General features: G+C 35.6%; 1 protein-coding gene across 3 annotated transcripts in view; it reads left to right on the top strand.

The window, feature by feature from the left end:
• LOC131149621 (uncharacterized) overlaps positions 1-12,789 on the top strand; it is a 42,906-nt gene extending 30,117 nt beyond the window's left edge. Inside the window, exons 12-14 of one of the 3 annotated variants that reach the window (XR_009135263.1) lie at positions 10,323-10,451; positions 10,746-10,807; positions 10,931-10,986. Coding sequence is in view for 1 of the 3 variants with exons in the window: in XM_058100237.1 (XP_057956220.1) it covers positions 10,746-10,807; positions 10,931-11,090; positions 11,941-12,117 (399 nt within the window). In the remaining 2 variants the exon portion in view is untranslated. Of the gene's footprint in view, positions 1-10,322; positions 10,452-10,745; positions 10,808-10,930; positions 11,091-11,940 lie in introns of those variants that run through there. The other 2 variants (XM_058100237.1, XR_009135262.1) reach the window with 2 other exon arrangements.
• Positions 12,790-20,536: the final 7,747 nt, after the last annotated feature.

The raw sequence follows: 20,536 nt of genomic DNA, 5'->3' as shown, positions 1-20,536 counted from the left end.
TACATCTTAAATTAATGTTGGTATCCCACCCATTCTTATCCAACCCCAACTTACTTCTTATTGCCCTATGCCAAAGGGAAGATTCTTCTAGAGGGAAGTGCCATAACCTTTTAGTTAAACAGGTGGTGTTTTTAGCCAACTTACCTTGACCCAACCCTCCCTCCATAGACCTACAGACCTCATCCCAGCTAAGTAAGTGATCCCTGTGACCGTTCACATCAGATCACAGAAAATCTCTTATGATTTTCTCAAGCTTACTAGCAACCCATTCAAAATTTTAAAAAACAGACAGAAATGAAGCGGGGTCTAGAAAGACAAGCCTGAATCAGAGTATTCTTCCTTCTAAAGAGAGAGAACCCTTCCACTCATTTAACCTCTTCATCACCCTTGCACCACTGGACTCCAAAACTCTGGTTCCCTAGGATTGCCCCCTAAAGGAACCCCTAAGCTCAAAGGCCACTCTGGAATGCCACACACCACCTCGGTGGCCCATTCCTTGACTCACTTCTTAGGTATATTCAAAGCTGCTAAACCACTCTTCCCCATGTTAGTTTTGAGGCTAGACACCCTCTCGAAAATTTGGAGAATACCCAAAATTCTTCTGAAAGTGGGACTATGATCATCGAGGAAAAAAATGGTATCATCAGCAAACTGGAGATGGGATACCACTGCACCCTTTCTTCCTACTTCTGTAAATCTCTAACCAGCCCCCTCTCCACAGCCCTATCCACCATGACAATGCCAATGCTCACCAAATCCCTTTATCACAAAGACTAAAGCTTTGGTAATAATCTTGTACACTCTAAAAACAAAACTAATAGGCCTAAAATCCTCAACATTAATAGATCTAAAATTTTTAGGCACCGAGGCTATAAAGGAGTTGATGTTTTTGGTCAAAGTCCCATTACTGAAGAATTTAATTGACTTTCAACAAATTGCTTTTTACAACCTCCCGACAATCTTGGAAAGTAGCAAAATGTTGAAGCCATTCGGACTTGGGGCCTTATCCCTTTCCATCCAAAAAACCACCCTTCTCATTTCATTCTCTTTAAACAGTGTAAATAACCAACTTTTCTGATCACTAGTTATAGGATTCCAATCTAGCCCCTCTAAAATTGGTCTGATGATCGTCCTCTGAATACAAATTTTTGAAGAAATTAGTAATAACAGAAGTGATCTGATGATGGTCATTAGTGACTCTTCGCCACCTCCCACCCCCCTCCCCATGTCTAATTCCCTGATCAAATCCTTACTCCTCTTACCATTGGCTAGCTTGTGAAAAAAAGAAGAGTTACAATCACCATCTGTTTTTTTTTTTTTTTGATAGAAAAAGAAATTCATTAGATAAAGAATGAATGTACAATCAGGAGAGAGGACATCTACTTAACAAAATCTGTGAATCCCTATAAAAAAAAAAAAAAAGGAAGCACACACACACACACAAAACACAAAAAAAATACAGCAAACTCAAATCAGCATGCCCTCAGAAGGGACTTCCAGTACTGCTGAACAACTGTCAAACACATCCCCTTAAGATTTCCATTGCCCACTCGCTACAAACAAGCCACAAAAAAGCACTTTCTCCCATACCAACTGATATGGAACCTTCTTCCCTGAAAAGATACATAAATTATGTTCCTTCCACGAGCCGCATAGCACTGTAAATAAAGCACAACTCCATAAAGTAATACCTTCGTCCTTCCAAACCCCACAAAAGATATCGCCAAGAACTCCTCCACTGTTCTCTGACAAACCCAGCTTTCTCCAAAATAATTAAATAAATCATTCCAAACCTTCCATGCAAAATCGAATGCAAGAAAAGATAAGAAACCAATTCTGAACAAATCAAAACAAAGCATACATATATCAGGGATAAAGCCTTTAAAGGTCTCCTGATCTGCTGCAAGTCATTAGTATTTATTCTATTAAGCACAACCAACCAAAGAAACGCTTTAATTTTATGGGGGATTTTGACATTTCAAATTACTTGTAGAGTGGAAAGGAATGCTTGGTACCTATCAAGAAATCAAAGAAAGATTTACATGAAAAAACACCTGAGGAATCCAACAACCAACTTTTACTCATTTAAGTTTGGTCTTTTGTCTCAACTTCTTATTTCCTAGAATATTACCTCTTCCGATTTACTCTTTGAAGAAATTCTCTTTCTCTCCTTGCTAATCGAGAGACTAACCTCCTCCTTCCTATCCTAGGACTCCAACTCACCTTTAAGTCTAGATTAAGACATCATTCATTTGTTTTGGGAAATTTGGTATTATTTATTTTGATTGTTTATATTTGAATCCTGGATTTCCTGTGCCCCCTCATGTCCAGAATTGTAGATCTTGTTTAAGATCTGTCAACTCCTTTAAATTGAGTATGATTTTATGTGTGATAGCATCTGCTGTCATGGGTTTATATAAAGGCCGCGACCGTTATGTAATGGTGTTCGCGACCGTTATGTAACGGTGTTATGTAATGGTTTTTTGGGTTACCGATACCGTTACACACTATGAAATCGGTGAGAAGAAAAATCATGGCCGTAGCGGCCATTACGGACCGTGACCGTTATGTAAAGGCCGCTACGACCGTTACGTAACTGCTACAAGACTGTTACACCAAAAATTTTAATTTATTTTTTACTTTTTCTTCTCACTTTTTCCCTCTCTTTCATAAATCATTCTCAATATATTATGTGGCGAGAGGGGGAAAAGATTATAATGAGGATGACAATGATACAAAATTTACTATTTCTTTAAATACTCACAATAGATGCATTAATTAACAGTTTGAAAATACTAGTTTGGAAAATATTTTATTTTGATAATATTAGTAATGTGATATTTATGTTCTATATTTTTCAACTTCAACCATCTTTCTTTTCTAGTTATTTTATATTTGTATTATTTGTATGTCTTATGTGTCTAATAGATGAATAAAGTGTATAATGTATTTTGTTCTATTAATTAATTTAGCACACATAAGAATTTATCATAGATAAGAACAATGAGAAGTATAAATACACATGCACGTAATTTTTCTATCAATGGTGGTTTAAAACAAATGTAAACTTGTTGCCCTTACACAATAACTTAGTTACTCGAACTAAAGGATCCAAAATACACTAAAACTCTTTCTAAGAAGGGCTAAAAGCGTAAAACATGCAAGTACGCTAATATGCACAAGGTTGTGCGTGCTTCAAAAAAACTCACGGCCGTTACACCCGCTTCCCGTTATGTAACATCCGCTACTCTTGCTTCTCGTTACCCCCGTTACCGTTACGTTACACTACCCGCAACCGTGATTTAAAACCATGTTCGCTGTACCAGGAAGATAAATAAACCCAATTTGCTCAGGATACCCTTTTTTAGCTTTTCGGGTCTACTTCTTAGTGCATACCTCCCAACTATTTACCACCTTAGTCGATACTCTGATTCATAGAAACTTCAGAAGATATTATTTATGTATTTTGTTTTTTATAATGTGTATATATGTTTATGAAACATGATATAATCCTGCTTCCAAATTTCCTTATCTTCCATTCTCAGTGAGCATGAGGGTTGCTATTTGCTAAAGGTGTTTAGAAGAATGGATTCCTCCATTTAAAATCTGTAATTGCATTTCTGAATGCTATTTAGTGTCACTTCATATTTGGGGAAAATACATTACATTCAGTGTTTGAGTTAAAGTTTTATACATGATGACAGTCCTGCCTTTTCTATCTGTATCTACAGGTGGTATATTTAATAAAAGATTCTGAGCTGTGCAGTGATCAAGGCAGTATTAACTATTAACTCCTTACGTTGCAGCTTTTATCGTCAAATTCTTTTATGCATTGATCCATGAAATTTGTCCTGATGAATAATATTTGTCAATTAGTTCTATCTTCCTCTTACCTAATTTTTTTCCAATTTTCCCCAAAGGTTTAGAGGTTTGGACTCACCAAATTTTAGCACTATTTCCTCCAATGCCAGGACCTTTTCTTTGTCATCTTAGAAAAATCCTCCTATGCAGCAGTGAATCTTTAACACCCATTTATCAAATCATAATTTATTTATTTTTTCTGTTTGTTCATCATTTTGGGGTGAGGGTCAGCCTTGACCCAATGTTAAGGGTGTCACTCCCAAACCTGAGGTCATAGGCCATAGGTTCAAACACCATGACAGTCTTTCCAAAAGTAGAGATAAGTTTTGCACTTACGCCCTCCACTGACTCCTGATAATGCATGGGAGACTTGTACACTAGGTGTTGCGTTTATTATCCTGGGTAATCATACGATGCATTGTGGGGCCAGTACTATGATATGGATTTCTTAGGTTGTTAAGAAGGCAATAGATATCTTAGGAACAGCTCTAACACTGCAAGAAAAATTTTGACAAAGGGAGGGATGAAGAATCTTATGCTTTGCTAATGTATACATCTTTTACATCTCACTTCCAACAAAGGAGTAACTTGCCTTCAAACGAAAATTGCTTTCACTGTGGTGGCGTGATATGCCTATGTCAGCAGTGTTATTGGTAAACCTACCAAGAAATTAGCCCATTTATGAGAGGTAAGCCACCTACCACTCATTCCTGATTCCTGCTACTTGCAGAAGCCCTGTGTGGTAGGCCAACGTTTTTGTGGGAATGAGATTTTTTAAAGTGTCCTAGTGCCTGACATTTGTTTCTGGGTTGGTAATTTCTATAGCTTGTTAAAGGTTCTATCATTTCAATTAGATGTGCTTTGAAAAGCTTGTACAAAAGCCCAACTTTGAAACATTGTCTTTTTCAATGTTTTTTTTTTTTTAATATAAAAAAATTTATTGAGAAGAAAGGAAGTACAAAAAGGAGAATAAGAAGTTGTCCTCAGAATAAAGTGTACAAGAAGCAAAAATGAAATTATTTAAATCAAAATAACACAGCCTGCCCATCTCAGTTTAAATATGAGAAACATGACCTTTTATAACAAGCAGCTACAATAGACCAAGTGATGCTAAATAATGCATCCTATCCCAGGTCAAAGAACCTGTCATCTTCTTTCCATTAAACAGAAAAGCATTCCATTCGAACCAAATACCTCACAACTGTTCCAAACATGCCAAACAACTCGTTCCCCCACGCCCTCCCAGAGAAGAGCTAATGCCTTCAAAGGCCTCCTACTCTATAGCAGACTGTTGGTTTTAACTCTATTAAGGACAATCAAACTTTTGCCTTCCAAATAATATGATGAAGTGGAAAGGACATATTAACACAAATTAAATGCTCAAAAAATGATTAGCAAGAATACCTCTCCAAAGAATATAAACCAAGGACAGATAATCTCCACTATTGGAAGTACAATATTCCTCCTACAACAAAGAAGAAAGCTCCTCCACCTCCCTATTACTCAAAGCCCTATGAAAATGGAATTCTTAAGAGAAACTTTGCCCATGTGAAATGAAGAAAGAAGAAATGATGTCATTATGCACCAAGGAGAGGCAATAGATTCAAGGAAAAGAAATGCAAAATGCCGACTCTTCCACCCAATTATTTTCCTGAAAGCGGAATATAGAGGTGTCTGGAGATCTTTTAGTCTTAGGGGGTGTTTGATAAAATTAAGCATCAATTACTGAATACTGAATATAGTTCTGAATTTGTGAACTGAATTAAGTGCTCAGTTGAATCACTGAATATTGAATAACTGAAGTTGTTTGATATGTAATTTCTTTAGACATCTAAGTATATATATGTGTGTGTGTGTGTGTGTATATGTTTTTACCAATTTAATGCTTTCAAGAACTCTGAGTTAATTTGAATATGAAGAATGTAAAAATATTATATATATATATATATATATATATGTTTTTACCAATTTAATCCTTTCAAGAATTCTGAGTTAGTTTGAATATGAAGAATGTAAAAGTATTATATACACACACACACACACACACACACACACACACACACATACATATATATAAAATTTCATAGCTAAATAAAAACTGCACCGCATAAAAAATTATAGAAAAAGCTCATAGTTCTAATCACAAAAAAAAAAAAGAATTATAAAAAACAAGATGTTTAAATTATATTACCAAAAACAAATAATCATAGAATAAGTATGCAGAAAAAATAATCCAAAAATCATAGAAAAAATTAATGAAAATTTCCCATGGAAACCTACAGTTGTCAAAACAAATTTAGAACAAATTACTGGAAAAAAAAATTCCGGAATGATCCAAAATTCATGGACTAATTTTGCAGAAAAAAGTAGAAAATCTGTAAAAGAAGTTATTGAATGGAGAAAGAATATAGGGTCACCATGGATGCAGGAAATACCATGGTTGGTGGCAGCACATACCCAAATTCGTGCTTTGATGGGCACGGAGGAGGGAACAAAAATTCCAAAGCAAATAAAATATTGTTGATAATTTCTCGTTGCAGGAAGGGTGACACATATCACGCCTGTTGCCGTGGAGGCAAGCAAATCCATGTTCATTGCTATTTATTGAGTGGAGCAAATGAAAAATGTTCTTCAGTCTCCATCCCAATTGCTGGGAGGAGCAGAGCAACAGTTCTTTGGGTTCTCCCATTCACACCGTGCATGAGTTTGTCACAGAAAAGAGAAGAGAAGGAAAAAAAGGCAGGAAGTGCAAAGTAGTGCTTGGAGGAGGTGCAGAATCAATCAGCAACTAAAAGAAATCAGAGCAAATAAGAGGTTTTTTGCAGTCATTCAGCAGTATTACCAAACAATGACTGGTTCACATAATACTTGCTCACTAAGAGACTGGCCTATTCAGTGGACAATCAGTGCAAACAAACGAACTCTTAGATGGGAGCATTTTGAGCAAGCTATGTGTTTTAAAGAGGAGTGAATTGGAGAGGGGCTTTCTGAAGAGGAGAGATTGAGGATAGTTTAGAAAGTACTCCTAAAGGAATTTGGGGTTGAAGCCGATAAAAAAAAAATTTAAGGGGGCTAGGAAGGGGATTGCAATTCTAAATGTTTTCATAAGGGGGCAAATGGGAAAATGAGGCATGCTTATACGAGAGAAATGGAATTGAGGAACGCATTAATCTTGACCGATGATAGGATGATAGAAGAAGAGGTCACTGATTGCTTTATGAAATTTGTTTATTGAGGAAGATTTAGTAACACCTATGATTGACGGGTTGGAGTGATGTCCTTTTTTGAATACTCAAATGTCATGGTTGGAGAGGCCTTTTGAGGAGGATGTTTGGCCATTTGTCTTTAGTCTTGAGAGGGATAAGGCTCGTAGGCCTGATGGGTTTAATATAATTTTTTTTTTTCCCAGGAGTGTTGAGATATGTTGGGTGGGGGGATTTAATGAAGGTTTTTAGCGAGCTTCATGGTAATGGTAAATTGGGGACGTCTGAATTCTACTTTCATCTCTCTAATGCTGAAGAAGAATAGTTCTACTAAGGTTTCATATTTTAGGCCTATTACTTTAGTATCTAATGTGTAAGATCATAATGAGGTGCTTTCTAAAAAAAAAAGGCTGTACCCAGTGCACAAGGCTCCCACTTTGAGTGGGGTTTGGGAAAAGTGGATGGTGGCAAGCCTTACCCCCATTTTTGGAGAGGCCAATCCCAAGTCTCGAACCCGAGACCACCTGTACCGAGGCGGAGGCACTTGCCATCGCACCAAGGCACTTGCTAATAGGTTGAATTCTGTCTTTAGTGATACTGCCTCTCTTACACAAACTCTTTTGTGGAAAGGAGGCAGATTGTGGATGCTATCTTGGTTGCTAATGACGTTGTGGAGGATTTTTGTTGTAGGAAGCTTTTTCTTGGGAGTATTGGGATGTGGTGGGCGGGGGTATTTAATTTAGGTTTTTTGTGAGCTTCATGGTAATGTTTGATTGGGGAAGTGTGTGAATTCTACTTTCATCTCTCTAGGGCCAAAGAAGAACATGTCTATTAAGGTCCATATTTTAGGCCTATTAGTTTAGTATCTAATGTGTGTAAGATCATAGCTGAGGTGCTTGCTAATAGGTTGAGTTCTGTTTTTTAGTGATACTATTTATCTTGCACAAAGTTTTTGCAGGAGGGAGGGAGATTTGGATGCTATCCTGATTGCTAATGATGTTGTGGAGGATGTTTGTTGTAGGAAAAAAAAAAGTGGCATTGTGTTTAAAATTAAATTAGACTTTGAGAAGGCTTATTAGTGTTAGTTGAGATCTCTTGGATAGGGTGCTTAGGAGGAAAGGTATTGGAGTTAGGTGGATAAGTTAGATTAGGGTTTGCCCATCTAATGCTTTTTTTTAAATGATCATCAATGGGTAACCTAAAAATTGATTCTCTTCTTCTGATGGAGTTGGGCAATAGGATCCGTTATTGCCCATTCTTTTGTCCTCGTGGTGGATGTTATAAGTAAAATAATAGATAGGACTGGCTCTAGATAGGGGGTTGTGAGATGAATTTTCGTGGACGGAGGAGGTTTTAGTGTCTCAGTCGCAGTTTGCAATATCATTATTTTCTTAGACGACCATGCTGACCATTTTGTTGACATTCTTGCTATTTTGCAAAATTTTGGGTCTCTGGTCTTATAATTAATATGGGGAAAAGTGGTGTTGTGCTTATTAATGTTAGTCTTGAGAGGATTTTGGAGATGACCTCCATAGCTGGGTGTGGTGTTTTAAAGTGGCCATTGATCCATCCAAGGGTTCCTTTTGGTGGTAGCCTTTTGGGACCTAGTGGTGTCTAAGGTTGCAAAGTGGTTGGGTGGTTAGAAAGGAGCAATATTTTCTTTAGGTGGTAGAATTGCTCTTATTTAGACCGCCCGTTTTATTATTTTGCTGTATTGTTTATCTTTTTAGGATCCTGGGAGGGATACTCAATAGACTGGGGTTATGAGGGATTTTCTCTGGTCAGGTGCTGGGGAGAGGAGAGATCATTAGGTTAGGTGGGAGGTGGTTTGTAGGTGTAAGGAAGAAGTGGGTTGGGTCTTGTTAATTTGGTATCTTAGTAGCACTTCCCTGTTGGCTAAATGTTTGTGGAGGTTTCCCTTGGAGGTGAATTTTCCTTGGCGGTCAGTGATAAGATGTAAACCTGGCTTGCAAAATAATGAGTGGGATGCTAATTGGGCTATTAAAGGGTCTCCTCTAAGTCCTTGGAGGTGTACTTTCAGGTTTATCCTCTTATCTTACTTTGACAAAATTAAATTTGGTGAGAGGTAATCGTATTAGGTTTTGAGAAGATGTTTAAGTTTTTTCCCAGAGATTGGAGTGCTTTATTAAAATGATGTGCTTTTTCTTTTTTCTATTTTCTTTTGTTAGAGGACTTTTTGTTCTCTTTTTTTTTGTATCATTTTATCCTGCTTTTATAAATTTTTTAAAAAGGGAATGAAACAGTGTATAAAAAGATTAATGTTGCGACACATCAATCATATAATGCGTCACGAGACCAGCATGTGGTTTTCGACAGTTAACAATAACTGGAAGTCGGTGGAATGGTCTAATTACTTACAAATATGAAATACAAGTATAAAATTGACCAAACTGAATCTTCAAGGACTAATAGCTACCATAAAATTTGATGGAATAAGGTGACTTTTAGTCTTGAAGTAGCATCCAAAAATCTTGGCCATGGTTATGAGTTATGGCAAATGTTTCTGAACTTTTGCTTCATGTATTATAAATTGGACCAAATCCCTAATGCCCGATGTTGATAAGGCGCTATTGAAGCTCACGTCAAGACAGGGCTTGCCAAAAACACCTTGAAGATTATCTAAAATACCAAGTCATGAAAGACGAAGGTATGATGCATTGATGCTTACACAATTGTGTAAAAGTGCATTTGTTTGCGGTTTTTAGAAGAGGCTTACGCAATTGGGATTTTTGAATTTTAAGTTAGATTTGGTTAGTAAATTATGCCCATCAAAATTTAGTTTGATGTTTACGTGAAAAGATTGTAGGATGTTCTAATCTGGGCTAATCTCTAAAGAATCTAAACCTTTCCAAAATAATTGAGGATTACATCTTGGATCATAGTCACAGAAACAATTTGGACTCTGTATTGTTGGGGCTATTGCTTTGTGATTTACATGAATAAATTTAAGATTGTGTGCTTAGAATGACCAGCAAGTGGTTTAGAAATCGAATTTGAATTTCCTTCTTTTTTTAAAAAAATTGTGATTTGCCAATATTTCTTTTTCTTTCTCAATATATATGTAACTTTATTTACAAATTACTATATAAAAATAAAATTTTCAAAGGGCTCATGGCTTCATGCCTTGAGGCTTATGCCTTTCCTCATTAAGATTAAAACACATGCTATTATGCCTTCGCCTTTTAAAACATTGCTAATGCCCATTAAGAAAAGTTTATGGAAATGCTTATGTGGCAGGTTGGGTTTCAGTGATAAAAGATATCCCAAACTGCCCTTGATCATTCAGTGAAGGGATACAATTACAAGAACACCATTAATATTTTTGTGAGCAGCAATATGCTTTACCTCTACCTTACAAACTCATGGGTAATGAACGAGTTAAAAATAATTTCGCTTTTACAAGGCTTTAAGCTTATTTTCAAGCTCCAAATTTTTGCGAAATAAATTTTTACTTATCTTTCTTATATCTAATTTCAAAATCATAGAACTTGGTTGTCAGTTTTTGAAACTAGCAGATTGGTTGTAATTAGAGGCAAAACTTGAGGATGTGGTTTAATTTACCCATTTCTAAAAATGAAAAATTTTCCTCTTTATTTCATTAGTTTTATCTTTGAACTTTCTTTATTCTGTTGATCTTCAACTTGCTTTTGGGTTATGTAGGTTAAAGACATGATGGATCTTGAGTCGGTGCATACGACATATCTAACTGAAGCGCTCGACATGTGAGTTAAGGTCTTTTTTACATTTTTAAAATTTTTAATTCTTGGGACTAGGACTTTTGCTGTTTCATACATTTTGTTCTGTTTGATTTGATGGTGACTTGACATTGATAATAAATTTTGCAGTTGTTTCCTCTCTGATGAAATGCAATCGATAGCCCGAATTATTGAAAGCATTTTGCAATGTGCTCTAGATTTCCGGGCTTGCCTTATTGGAGCTTTTTGGAAGGATGCAATGAATCAAGGAGATTTATTGGGTAATCTTTCTCAGATCAACATTGCCCAGGTGATTTTCCCAGTATTTTTCTTTGTTGATTCCTTCACAACTTCCATTTCCTACGTTGAAGTGGATTATTACACCTTCAAAGAGAAAGGGAAATTTTGATTATTACATCATTGACATACAGGTTGCACTTTGATTTGGTTCTAGCCTCACAACTCCACTGAATCTCAATATGTGGCACAAACATCTGCATATTTGTGTGCTTAAAGAAACAAAAATTCCCTCTTGCAAAAGTTGAAATATTCTCAACTTTTTTTTTTTTTAAATGCGTATAGAACTTCAATATTAATGATGAAGTAAAATACACTGTAATGTTAAATCCATTCCCTTATACAGAGGCATGCAGATGTAGCCAACTCATTTTGCATTATATAGTTTCATACCACTAATAGCGCCTTGTGTGTTGGTAATTGTTTTTGGAAGTAGAATTCAGCTTGAAATTCATTCTTGGAAACTTAGAGATGTACTTTGAGAATACCCGTGAAAGAGTAGTTAAATTAATTAATTAATCATACCCATCTCTTATTTTGGACAACTAAAAACCCATGTTCACGGCCTTGTGTCAAAATGAAGTCTTGACATGTTGCCAAAGCTCATCATACTATTAGAAACAGCCAATCCCTTTTTCACGTTGCCAAGTATCTTTACAAAGTAGCAGCTGAAAAACTTTTCCAAGTCATTTAATTGCAATTCTCAGGGTAGGCATGTAGTGATTTTTGTCTGAAATAAAAATGAATGTGCACGATGGTTTCTTCAAATTTGTATTGGCAATAGGCACGTTATTTAGATTAAATTGTAAGCCAAGTCAAAACAATTACTCAATTATTAATCTGACTGATTGTGTTCCATACAGGTGCTTGCTGTACGGGAAACATTCAATAAAAATCTCAGAGAGCTGCATCTATGTTATCTCAAGTCACCTAAACATGGGGAGTTTGGTCTCTCCCGTTTCTGGGGATATCTTAATTATAATGAGTTTTACTCAGGTGGCATTGGTAATGGAATGGACCACCATGCTTTTTCATTCTAAAACTTCTTGCCGTGCTAATTTAGAAGAGTGGCTGATACGATCCTTGAACCCTACCATCAGAGTTGAGATTTCGGAGGGCACACCCAAAAAGTAACAGAAGATTTCATCAACTTATGTGAGCAACCTCTCCTAAGGCTTCAGCAGCCCCATTGTATTCAAGACACCATGTCGCTGATTGAGTACTAAGTAATCAAGCTTCAGGTCTATGTTGCAGGAGATTTTGTCATTCTTGTGCACATTAGGACATGCAATTTAAGGGCTGTGGACCTGTGGTGCTAGTTTTGATATCCCTGGCTTACCCTGAAATCTGTACCAGAAATATTATGGGCATTCTGTTGAAGAATGGAGGTGGAAAGGTCAGTTGTGCTTTAGGATACCATTGAGTTGGCAACGTATGGTTCAACAGACGGTTGAGAGCCACTCGAGTTGTAGTGTATAGCCTATTCTTTTGTGTTTCTCCGTTTAAAGTTTGGTTTAGCAGTTCCTTAGTTTTCTGTGTTCTTCTTGGGTAGGAGCTAGTGGCTGCCTTGTAATATTTAGCCAAGTAATGGTCATTTATCTTATTCGTCTACGAGTGGATAGTTAACAGAAATAATTTTTTGACAGATTGTGTTATTTAGCTTGGGCTTAAAAATGAATTAACGTCGTCTCATTTGAGAGTATGAACTTAAATCTTGAAGTTAGATTTGGTTAAATTTTGATAAAATTAAATATAATTTTGTATTACAGTTTGTTCAAATTCATACAAAAAATTCAAAGATAAGGTATTAATATCAGGCTGAAAGGCATAGTTGATGGACAATAAGTGAATATTCTTGTGCCATCCCTTGTTCCTAAGGGGAGGAGGCTAGGTTAGAAAGATGGTTATCAGTTTAAGGACACAAGGTGATCTTGTATTTTTATGACAAGAAGGGGTGGAGAAAATGTCTCAGAGCCAATGTTCACCAAGTGCTACAGTACTAAAAATCATAAATTTTGAATTTTAAATTTGAATTTCTGTAGATTTGGATAAATTTTAATATAATTTAATTTTACGTTTTATTCAAATTTAAGATATTTTTCAAAAATAGGTAAGTTGGGGGGGGGGGGAGGAAAATAGGAGAGATTATATTTTTCGTTATTAAGAAAAAAAATAAAATTATACAAAATTAGTAAACAAAAAATTCATTTTATGCAATATTAATAACAGGTTTTTCTTAATTTTTAATTACAATATAATAATTTTTTATCTTAATAGTATTGAATATAGAGAGAAAAATATAATAGAAAATTGATTTTCTTCATATTTTTCTTTATTTCCTCCTCTCAAACAAAATCTTTGATTCAAAATGGTCCTAATAAATGTCAATAGGGTTGGAAATGAGAATTGGGCAGGAAATTACAACAAAGAAAAAGAAAGAAGAAATAGGAGTTAATCTTTCATTGAGAATCAACTAATTAATTGACAATCATAACATTTTCGGATTGTAAATAATATACTTTTATCATTAATAAGTGCCTAAGCATATGTAGCCAAAATTCAAATTTTCTAAACTGTTCTTGTGGATTTTATAATCTTAGAATTTCGGAATGTCTTGTTAGTATTTAAATAAATGCAAGTGAGACATTGGTTTGGTACAACAAAGAGTTGTATGCTGCATTTGGGAAGGATGAATCGCTGTCGAAAAGGAATCTATTGATTCTCTCCCAATTGGTTGGACCGTAGGTGCGATGATTTACTTCACGGGCGAGGTCTCTGGTTCAAGTTCAGGATGACTCATCTATGCCAATAAGTGGGGTTGAACTAGGTAGATGTAATCTAATAACTATATATAAGCCAACTCTTGTGGATGTTACGAAGAATGAATGATTCTAAAATCCGATTGAATCTAAGATCTGAATAGTTGGTTTACGTTTTCGATATTAGATATGAATATCTAATTTGCCCTATAGTGGGGAATCTCATTGCTATGACTCAAACAAGCATGAAACGTATGCTTGCATATTTGTCCATAGGTCAACAAATCGGATATGTGATTATTGGTTAAAAAATCTCCTTCTAGTTGCTCTGGGACAATTAGGAGATTCTTTAGAAGAAATACAGGATTCTGCTTTTGGTGGCAACATGCTATTGGGGGGTGGTCCCATTTATGGGTCCAAATCAATACGCTCTAAGAAGAAATATTTTCATTCTCGTTTCTACAAGAATTTTTATGAAAGCGTTTCATTTGTTTCTCTTCGATATGTATCCTAATTTTTGGCCTAATTCTTCTTCTGATGATCGTATCAACCTCCGATCAAAAAGATATATCTTGGTTATATTTCATCTCCTCAACAAGTTTAGAAGTCATTTTTGGGGGAGAAACTATGCGTTTTTGGGATCTACGTGGTCATTGGTTAGAACCTATAAGGGGTCATAATGGTTTGGACATGAGTAGACTGAAAAAAGACATACAACCTTGGCAAGAACGACGTTTCGCGGATGGAATAAGGTTTGATCCTATTCATGGAGATTTCGTAAATATTCCATTCCAAAAATAGAAAGTTCGAAACAATTGGGATTTTTTTTGGAGATTGGATGCAGTTATTAATTCATGATATGACATGTATAGAATGAAAACTTCATTCTCATTCTGGAGGAGTTTGTAAAGAGCCATGGGTTCTCAATTGACATTCAATACAACATTTCATCCTCAGACCGATGGGCAGACAGAAAGGACTATATAGATACTGGAGGATATGCTGCGAGCTTGTGTGCAGGACTTCGGAGATAGTTAGATACAGTTTATGCCATTGATTAAATTTTCTTATGATAACAGCTACCAGACCAGCATTGGGATGACACCATATGAAGCATTGTATGGTCGGACGTGTCGATCCTCATTATAATGAGATGAAACTAGTGAAAGGCAGGTTTTGGGGCCGAAGATGGTTCAACAAACTTTAGAGAAGATCAGACTCATTCGAGACAGAATCAAGATGGCTTAGAGTCGGCATAAAAGTTATACTGACACCCGCCGACGAGAGCTGGAGTTTGATGCAGGGGATCACGTGTTCTTGAAAGTTGCACCGATGAAAGGAATTATGAGATTTGGGAAAAAAAAAAGGGAAGCTGAGCTCTAGGTTTATTGGACCATTTGAGATATTGGAAAGAGTGGGTCCAATTGCCTACAAGTTAGCATTACCACCGATGCTATTCAGAATTCATGACATATTCCACGTATCTATGTTAAGGAAGTACGTCTCAGATCCCTCTCACATGATCAGTTATGAGGCATTAGAGCTTAGAGATACTCTGACATACGAAGAAGTGCCAGTACATATTTTGGATCGAAAGGAATAGGAACTACGCACAAAAAGAATTCCATTAGTAAAAGTACTCTTGCACAACCACGCAGTATAAGAGGTTTCACGGGAATTGGAGGATAAGATGTGCTAGAGATATTCATACCTATTCAGCGGGACCCAAAGTTAAGTTAGATGATTTTGTTTATTGGCTTGTACAATGTAGAGTAGTTAGTGTCTTTTTGTTTTAGGTTATAAATGGTTTTGGGAGAGTTTTCTTTTATGTGAATGATTGTAATCTCCCAGGACCCTATTGTAGCCACGATGTTCCTACGCCATGAGTGAGGGTAATTAATAAAATTTTGACATTTTTTTTTTCTTTAAGGATTGGTGCAAGTGAGAGATGACAAATTTTGAAGACAAAATTTTTGTAAGGAAGGGAGGATGTAGAGACCCAAAAAATATAAATAATTAAAAAAATAGAGAAAAGAGGAATTTGGTTTGGTAATGACCAAACTGTTGACAGTTTTGGTGGGAGCCCAGAAAACCGTCGACGGTTTTGTGTAATCACAACCTAGTAATGGTCAAATGGTAATGAAAAGGAAGTTATATTCCCAAGAGGGGGGGTGAATTGGGATTTTAATATTTCTTTTCAATTTCTTTGATTAATTCTTTTTCAATATATTTTAAGTTCAGCAACCTCACAAGCAAAGTTATTTTACAATTATAAGTACAACAGAAAATTAACTTTGTGAAACCTTTATGAATGTATATGCTAAGTTGTTTAATCTTTTCAGCAACTCAATACAATCCAATCAACACAAACACAACACAATCCATACTAGAGAAAGAATTCAATAATGCTGTCAAGTTTCAGCACTTTAGTAAACCAAAGTAGAGTTTGAGAATACTTTTTTGCTGATAAGAAGCCCTGTATTTGTATACCTGTTTTTTTAATATAAACCACAATTCAAACTTTCAACAGTCGTCCAAAAACTCAGACTTTAAATAAACTTTCAGTTAATTAGTCTTGGGCGTTAACCAATCAACGTACTCCCTTTAAAGTTTCCGCCATTTATATTGATCAACCTACGTACTCCCTTTCAGTTTCTACAATCCCAAAATCAAATTAAACCTTGATTTATTTAATTTCCATTCCATATAGTGTATATGATCAAAACTTAAAATCCAACCTCGCAGTTAATATAAATAGGAAATTAATGAGAGTAAGGAAGAGAGTGAGACAAGAGTTTTTACGAGGTTTGGCTATACCCACCTACGTCCTCGCCTTAGGCTAAACCACCCAAGGATTCCACTATAACCACTCCTTTACAGGCAGGGGCAACCTTACAACCTCTCCTTCAGTAGGCTAGAGTACGCCTCTCCAAACGATAGCTCACACTTGGTTCAACAACGATTCAAGAACCTGAACCATCTACAAAACAAAACAAGTTTTGGTGTACAAAGGCACTCTCAACAAGAGCATATTAGTACAACAATTCAAAACTAATATATACTCCAATTCAAAATAATAATTGAAGGAGTTTGAACCCTTTAGAAGTATATCACCCTGAGCTTTCTTTCTTAAGTGAAAGAATTCGGTATATGCTCATAATTGTGTGAGAGATTCCCAACAAACCTTAGTAGAGAATTCAAAAAGTAATTGCACAAGAGAGCTTTTGAGAGTATTGAGAGTTTTGAGAGCAAGAAAGCTTGATTTCTGTAATTGCTTGGTGTGTTTGAATTTTTAGACTTGGGAGGGTATTTATAGATGATTAATCAAGAGTATTTCATGTTCCCCAAGTGACTTGAAGTGTTTCTCAAGTTTTCATAATGGTTAGAATTTAAAAATAAAATTTGGATAGTACCCGTTGTGTTTAAAATTAAAATCTCGAAGAGTCAGTGGACTGGAAAATATGAGTCAGTCGCCTTGATCCATTTAAAACACTGATATTTTCAAACACAGAGCGAGTCAGTCGACTAGAAAGACACGAGTAAGTCGACTAAGTCCTCTTGGGTTGTTTTAAAATCAGTTCAAATATTTGTCAATCGCCTGAAAAAACCGTGTCAGTCAATTGGGTCCTCTCGGGTTGTTTCAAAATCAATTTAAATATTTGTCAGTTGATTGGGAAAACCTTGTCAGTCGCCTGGAAAGACCAAAAACTGATTTTTTAAATTTATTTCCAAATTCTTTTTTCTCTTTTACTTTCCTCAAAATAATTTAAGACTTTTGAAAAGTATTTTCCGGGATTTTTCAAAACATGTTCTCTAAGTCAATGAGATTCCTAATGAGCTTCAAATCCAATCAAATTATCATTTGAATGAAGTACTTACATAAAGACTCTCTTAAGACATTAAAACACTTTCTAAGAATGGAGTCTTCGTGCTTGTCCTTTGTTGAGTTATTTAAACGTTGAACTTCAAATTCTCTAAACTTTTAGCAAGTCCTCTTTGATATTCATGCTCTTATAATCTTCAAACTTTCATATTCCTTTTCCATGGAGTCTTGCAATCAGCTTTTGTATTCATTTGAACTTTAGCTTAATAACTTGATTTCTAAAATTTCATTACTTATAACAAAACATGTTAAGTGACCTTTTATTTGTTATCATCAAAACAAGATTAGTAAGTAATGTTAGGCCAACAATCCTCCCCTTTTGATGATGACAAATAAGGAGCAAAAGTGAGTGAACCTTGATAAGGCTCCCCCTTACAATAAGCATATTTTTAACATTTTTTTTGCAAGTATAATATATTCAATAGTATCAACTTCAGTTTTATTTATTTCATATCATAATTATTTCAATATGTCATCATATATCATATAGCCAATATTGCATTTAACATTGTTTTGCTAAATATCTTAATTTTGCTCAATCATTCTCTCCCTTTTGATATCAATCAAAAAGGAGAAAAATAGCAATTAAAGGTCCAAGGTAGACACAAAGGCATACACACAAAATGATATTCATAGAAAGTCATAGGTGTACATAGTGTCATAGGCAACTTGAGATACATACCAAAAAGCAAACTGAAATACAATCCGAAACATAAACAAACTGAATACATATATAAAGAGATAAAAAAACAAAAAAACAACATAAACAAACTGAATACATATATAAAGAGATAAAAAAACAAAAAAACAACAGATAGAGCATAAAAAGATCATCAAGCATTAACAACAGTTGCAACATCATCATCACCAGCACTATCATCATTTCCTTCGTCTTTTTCTTCCTCGGATTCCTCATCTGATGCATCATCACTTGGATAACGTAAGGAACTAGCTTGAGAATGTTCTAAATGACTAAGTCTTTGATTGATGGAAGAAATATGAGATTGAAGGGAGGAATGACTTTCTTGAAGAGATTGAAGTCTTGAACGTGCATCATTACTAAAAGTGGTGAACTGATGATGGAATGACATGAACCATGAAGGAGTATCAGGCTATTGTTCAGGAAGTGGAGCTTGCTCGGGAGCTAGCCTTGGTGGTTTTCATCCTCTCAAAAGCTAACCCTGGTCATGCTTCTCATATCCCATATGTTTTAAAGTTGTATAATTGAACAAATCATACCGAGTTTTTTTTATGAATAGCTCACTTGGACTGATGATACTAAGATGAGAAAACAACAAATTGAGGATGCCTCCATAAGGAAGAGTAACCCTACGAGCTTTCAGCCTTGTCCACATCCATTTTAAAAGCAAACTAGACAAGTCAAGTTTCTTCCCTTTCAAAAGGCACCACATAATGAAACAATCCACATAGGACATGTAATCATGTGATCCGATTTGAGGTGTGATATTGTAGGTTATGATTTTTTGAAGAATCTGAGCTTGAAGGTTCAGTTAAGTGTAGTTTGGAGGGGTTCTGAATTGGTCGGGTGCTTCTACCATGATCAAAGGTAATAATTCCTCAGGTGTGAAGCCTTGGTCCATAATCCAAGTACGAGAAAGTGCAGGACACTCAAAATCACCTTGGTCAATATAAAAAATGGGGGGGCAAGGTTTGAGGAGTCAAGATAATTTTATGGCCTCTAACTTTGGTGGAAAGAATTGATATCATTTTGAGTCATGTTGGCATTGAAAATCTTAACAAGATTAGGGTATTAACCCTTTGCTTGATAGACTACTAGATTTTTCCAACCCATTGCCCTAAACATCGATAAAATATTTGGAAAATTGGCGGTGAAGAAAGCTGTGTCGATTATCTTACCAAATATAGGATCAGTTGCTCAAAGATGGAGATGATACCTTTGTTTGCCTTGAGAAGTAACCAGCCATTGATCAAGGTTATCTTCTTCTTGGGCGGAGGTGAACCTCGATTGGCAGCCAGTTTGGTTCTCAGCATATTTGTGAATGAATATCAGCAGAAACTTTAGAAATCCGAAGAAGAAGAAGTGGTAAGATGATTTTCAATCATTTAGAGGAAGGATTTTGGGTCTAGAATCAAAGGGAATAGAAGAGAAAGGTTTTAGGTGAGTGGAGAAACAGAGTCCAGTTGACTGGAAAGAATGAACTTAGGGTTTTCACGCTAAAATTTTATAAACCCCGATGATCCAGTCGACTGTGTCACTTGAAGTCTGTCACTTGACTGACGGAAAAATGAAATTCAACAACCTAGAGGCTTGTCAGTCGATTGGGAATTCTGACTCAATCACCTGACTCACAATCAGAATGAAATTTAGCAACACAGGGGCTTGTCAGTCGACTGGGAAAACTGACTAAGTCTCCCGACTCTCTAGAATTTTTAATTTTTCTCCTTTTCTCTTCTTGTATTCTTTCTAAACCACTTCCCTATTGTGTAAAAGTCCTAGTTCTCTTCTAATTGATATAAATATTTCTTCTGGAAGAGGTTTCGTGAAAATTTCCGCCCATTGCTCATTTGTATTTATAAATTCAAGCATTATATCTTCTTTTTGCACGCGATCTATTAGGAAATAATGTCTTATGTCAATATGTTTAGTTCTTGACTGTGATATTGGATTTTTAGAAATGTTTATTGCACTTGTGTTATCACATTTTATTGGAATAACTAACTATTCTAAGTTAAAGTCTTTTAACTGTTGTTTCATGTACAATGTTTGTGCACAACAACTCCCTGCTGCTACATAGTTAGCTTCAAAAGTAGATAAAGTTACGAACTTTTGTTTCT

This window comes from Malania oleifera, chromosome 2, assembly GCF_029873635.1.
Source record: "Malania oleifera isolate guangnan ecotype guangnan chromosome 2, ASM2987363v1, whole genome shotgun sequence".
NCBI lineage: Eukaryota > Viridiplantae > Streptophyta > Magnoliopsida > Santalales > Ximeniaceae > Malania > Malania oleifera.
The sequence above is the reverse complement of the archived record's forward strand: the minus strand, read 5'-3'. Positions and strand labels throughout refer to the sequence as shown.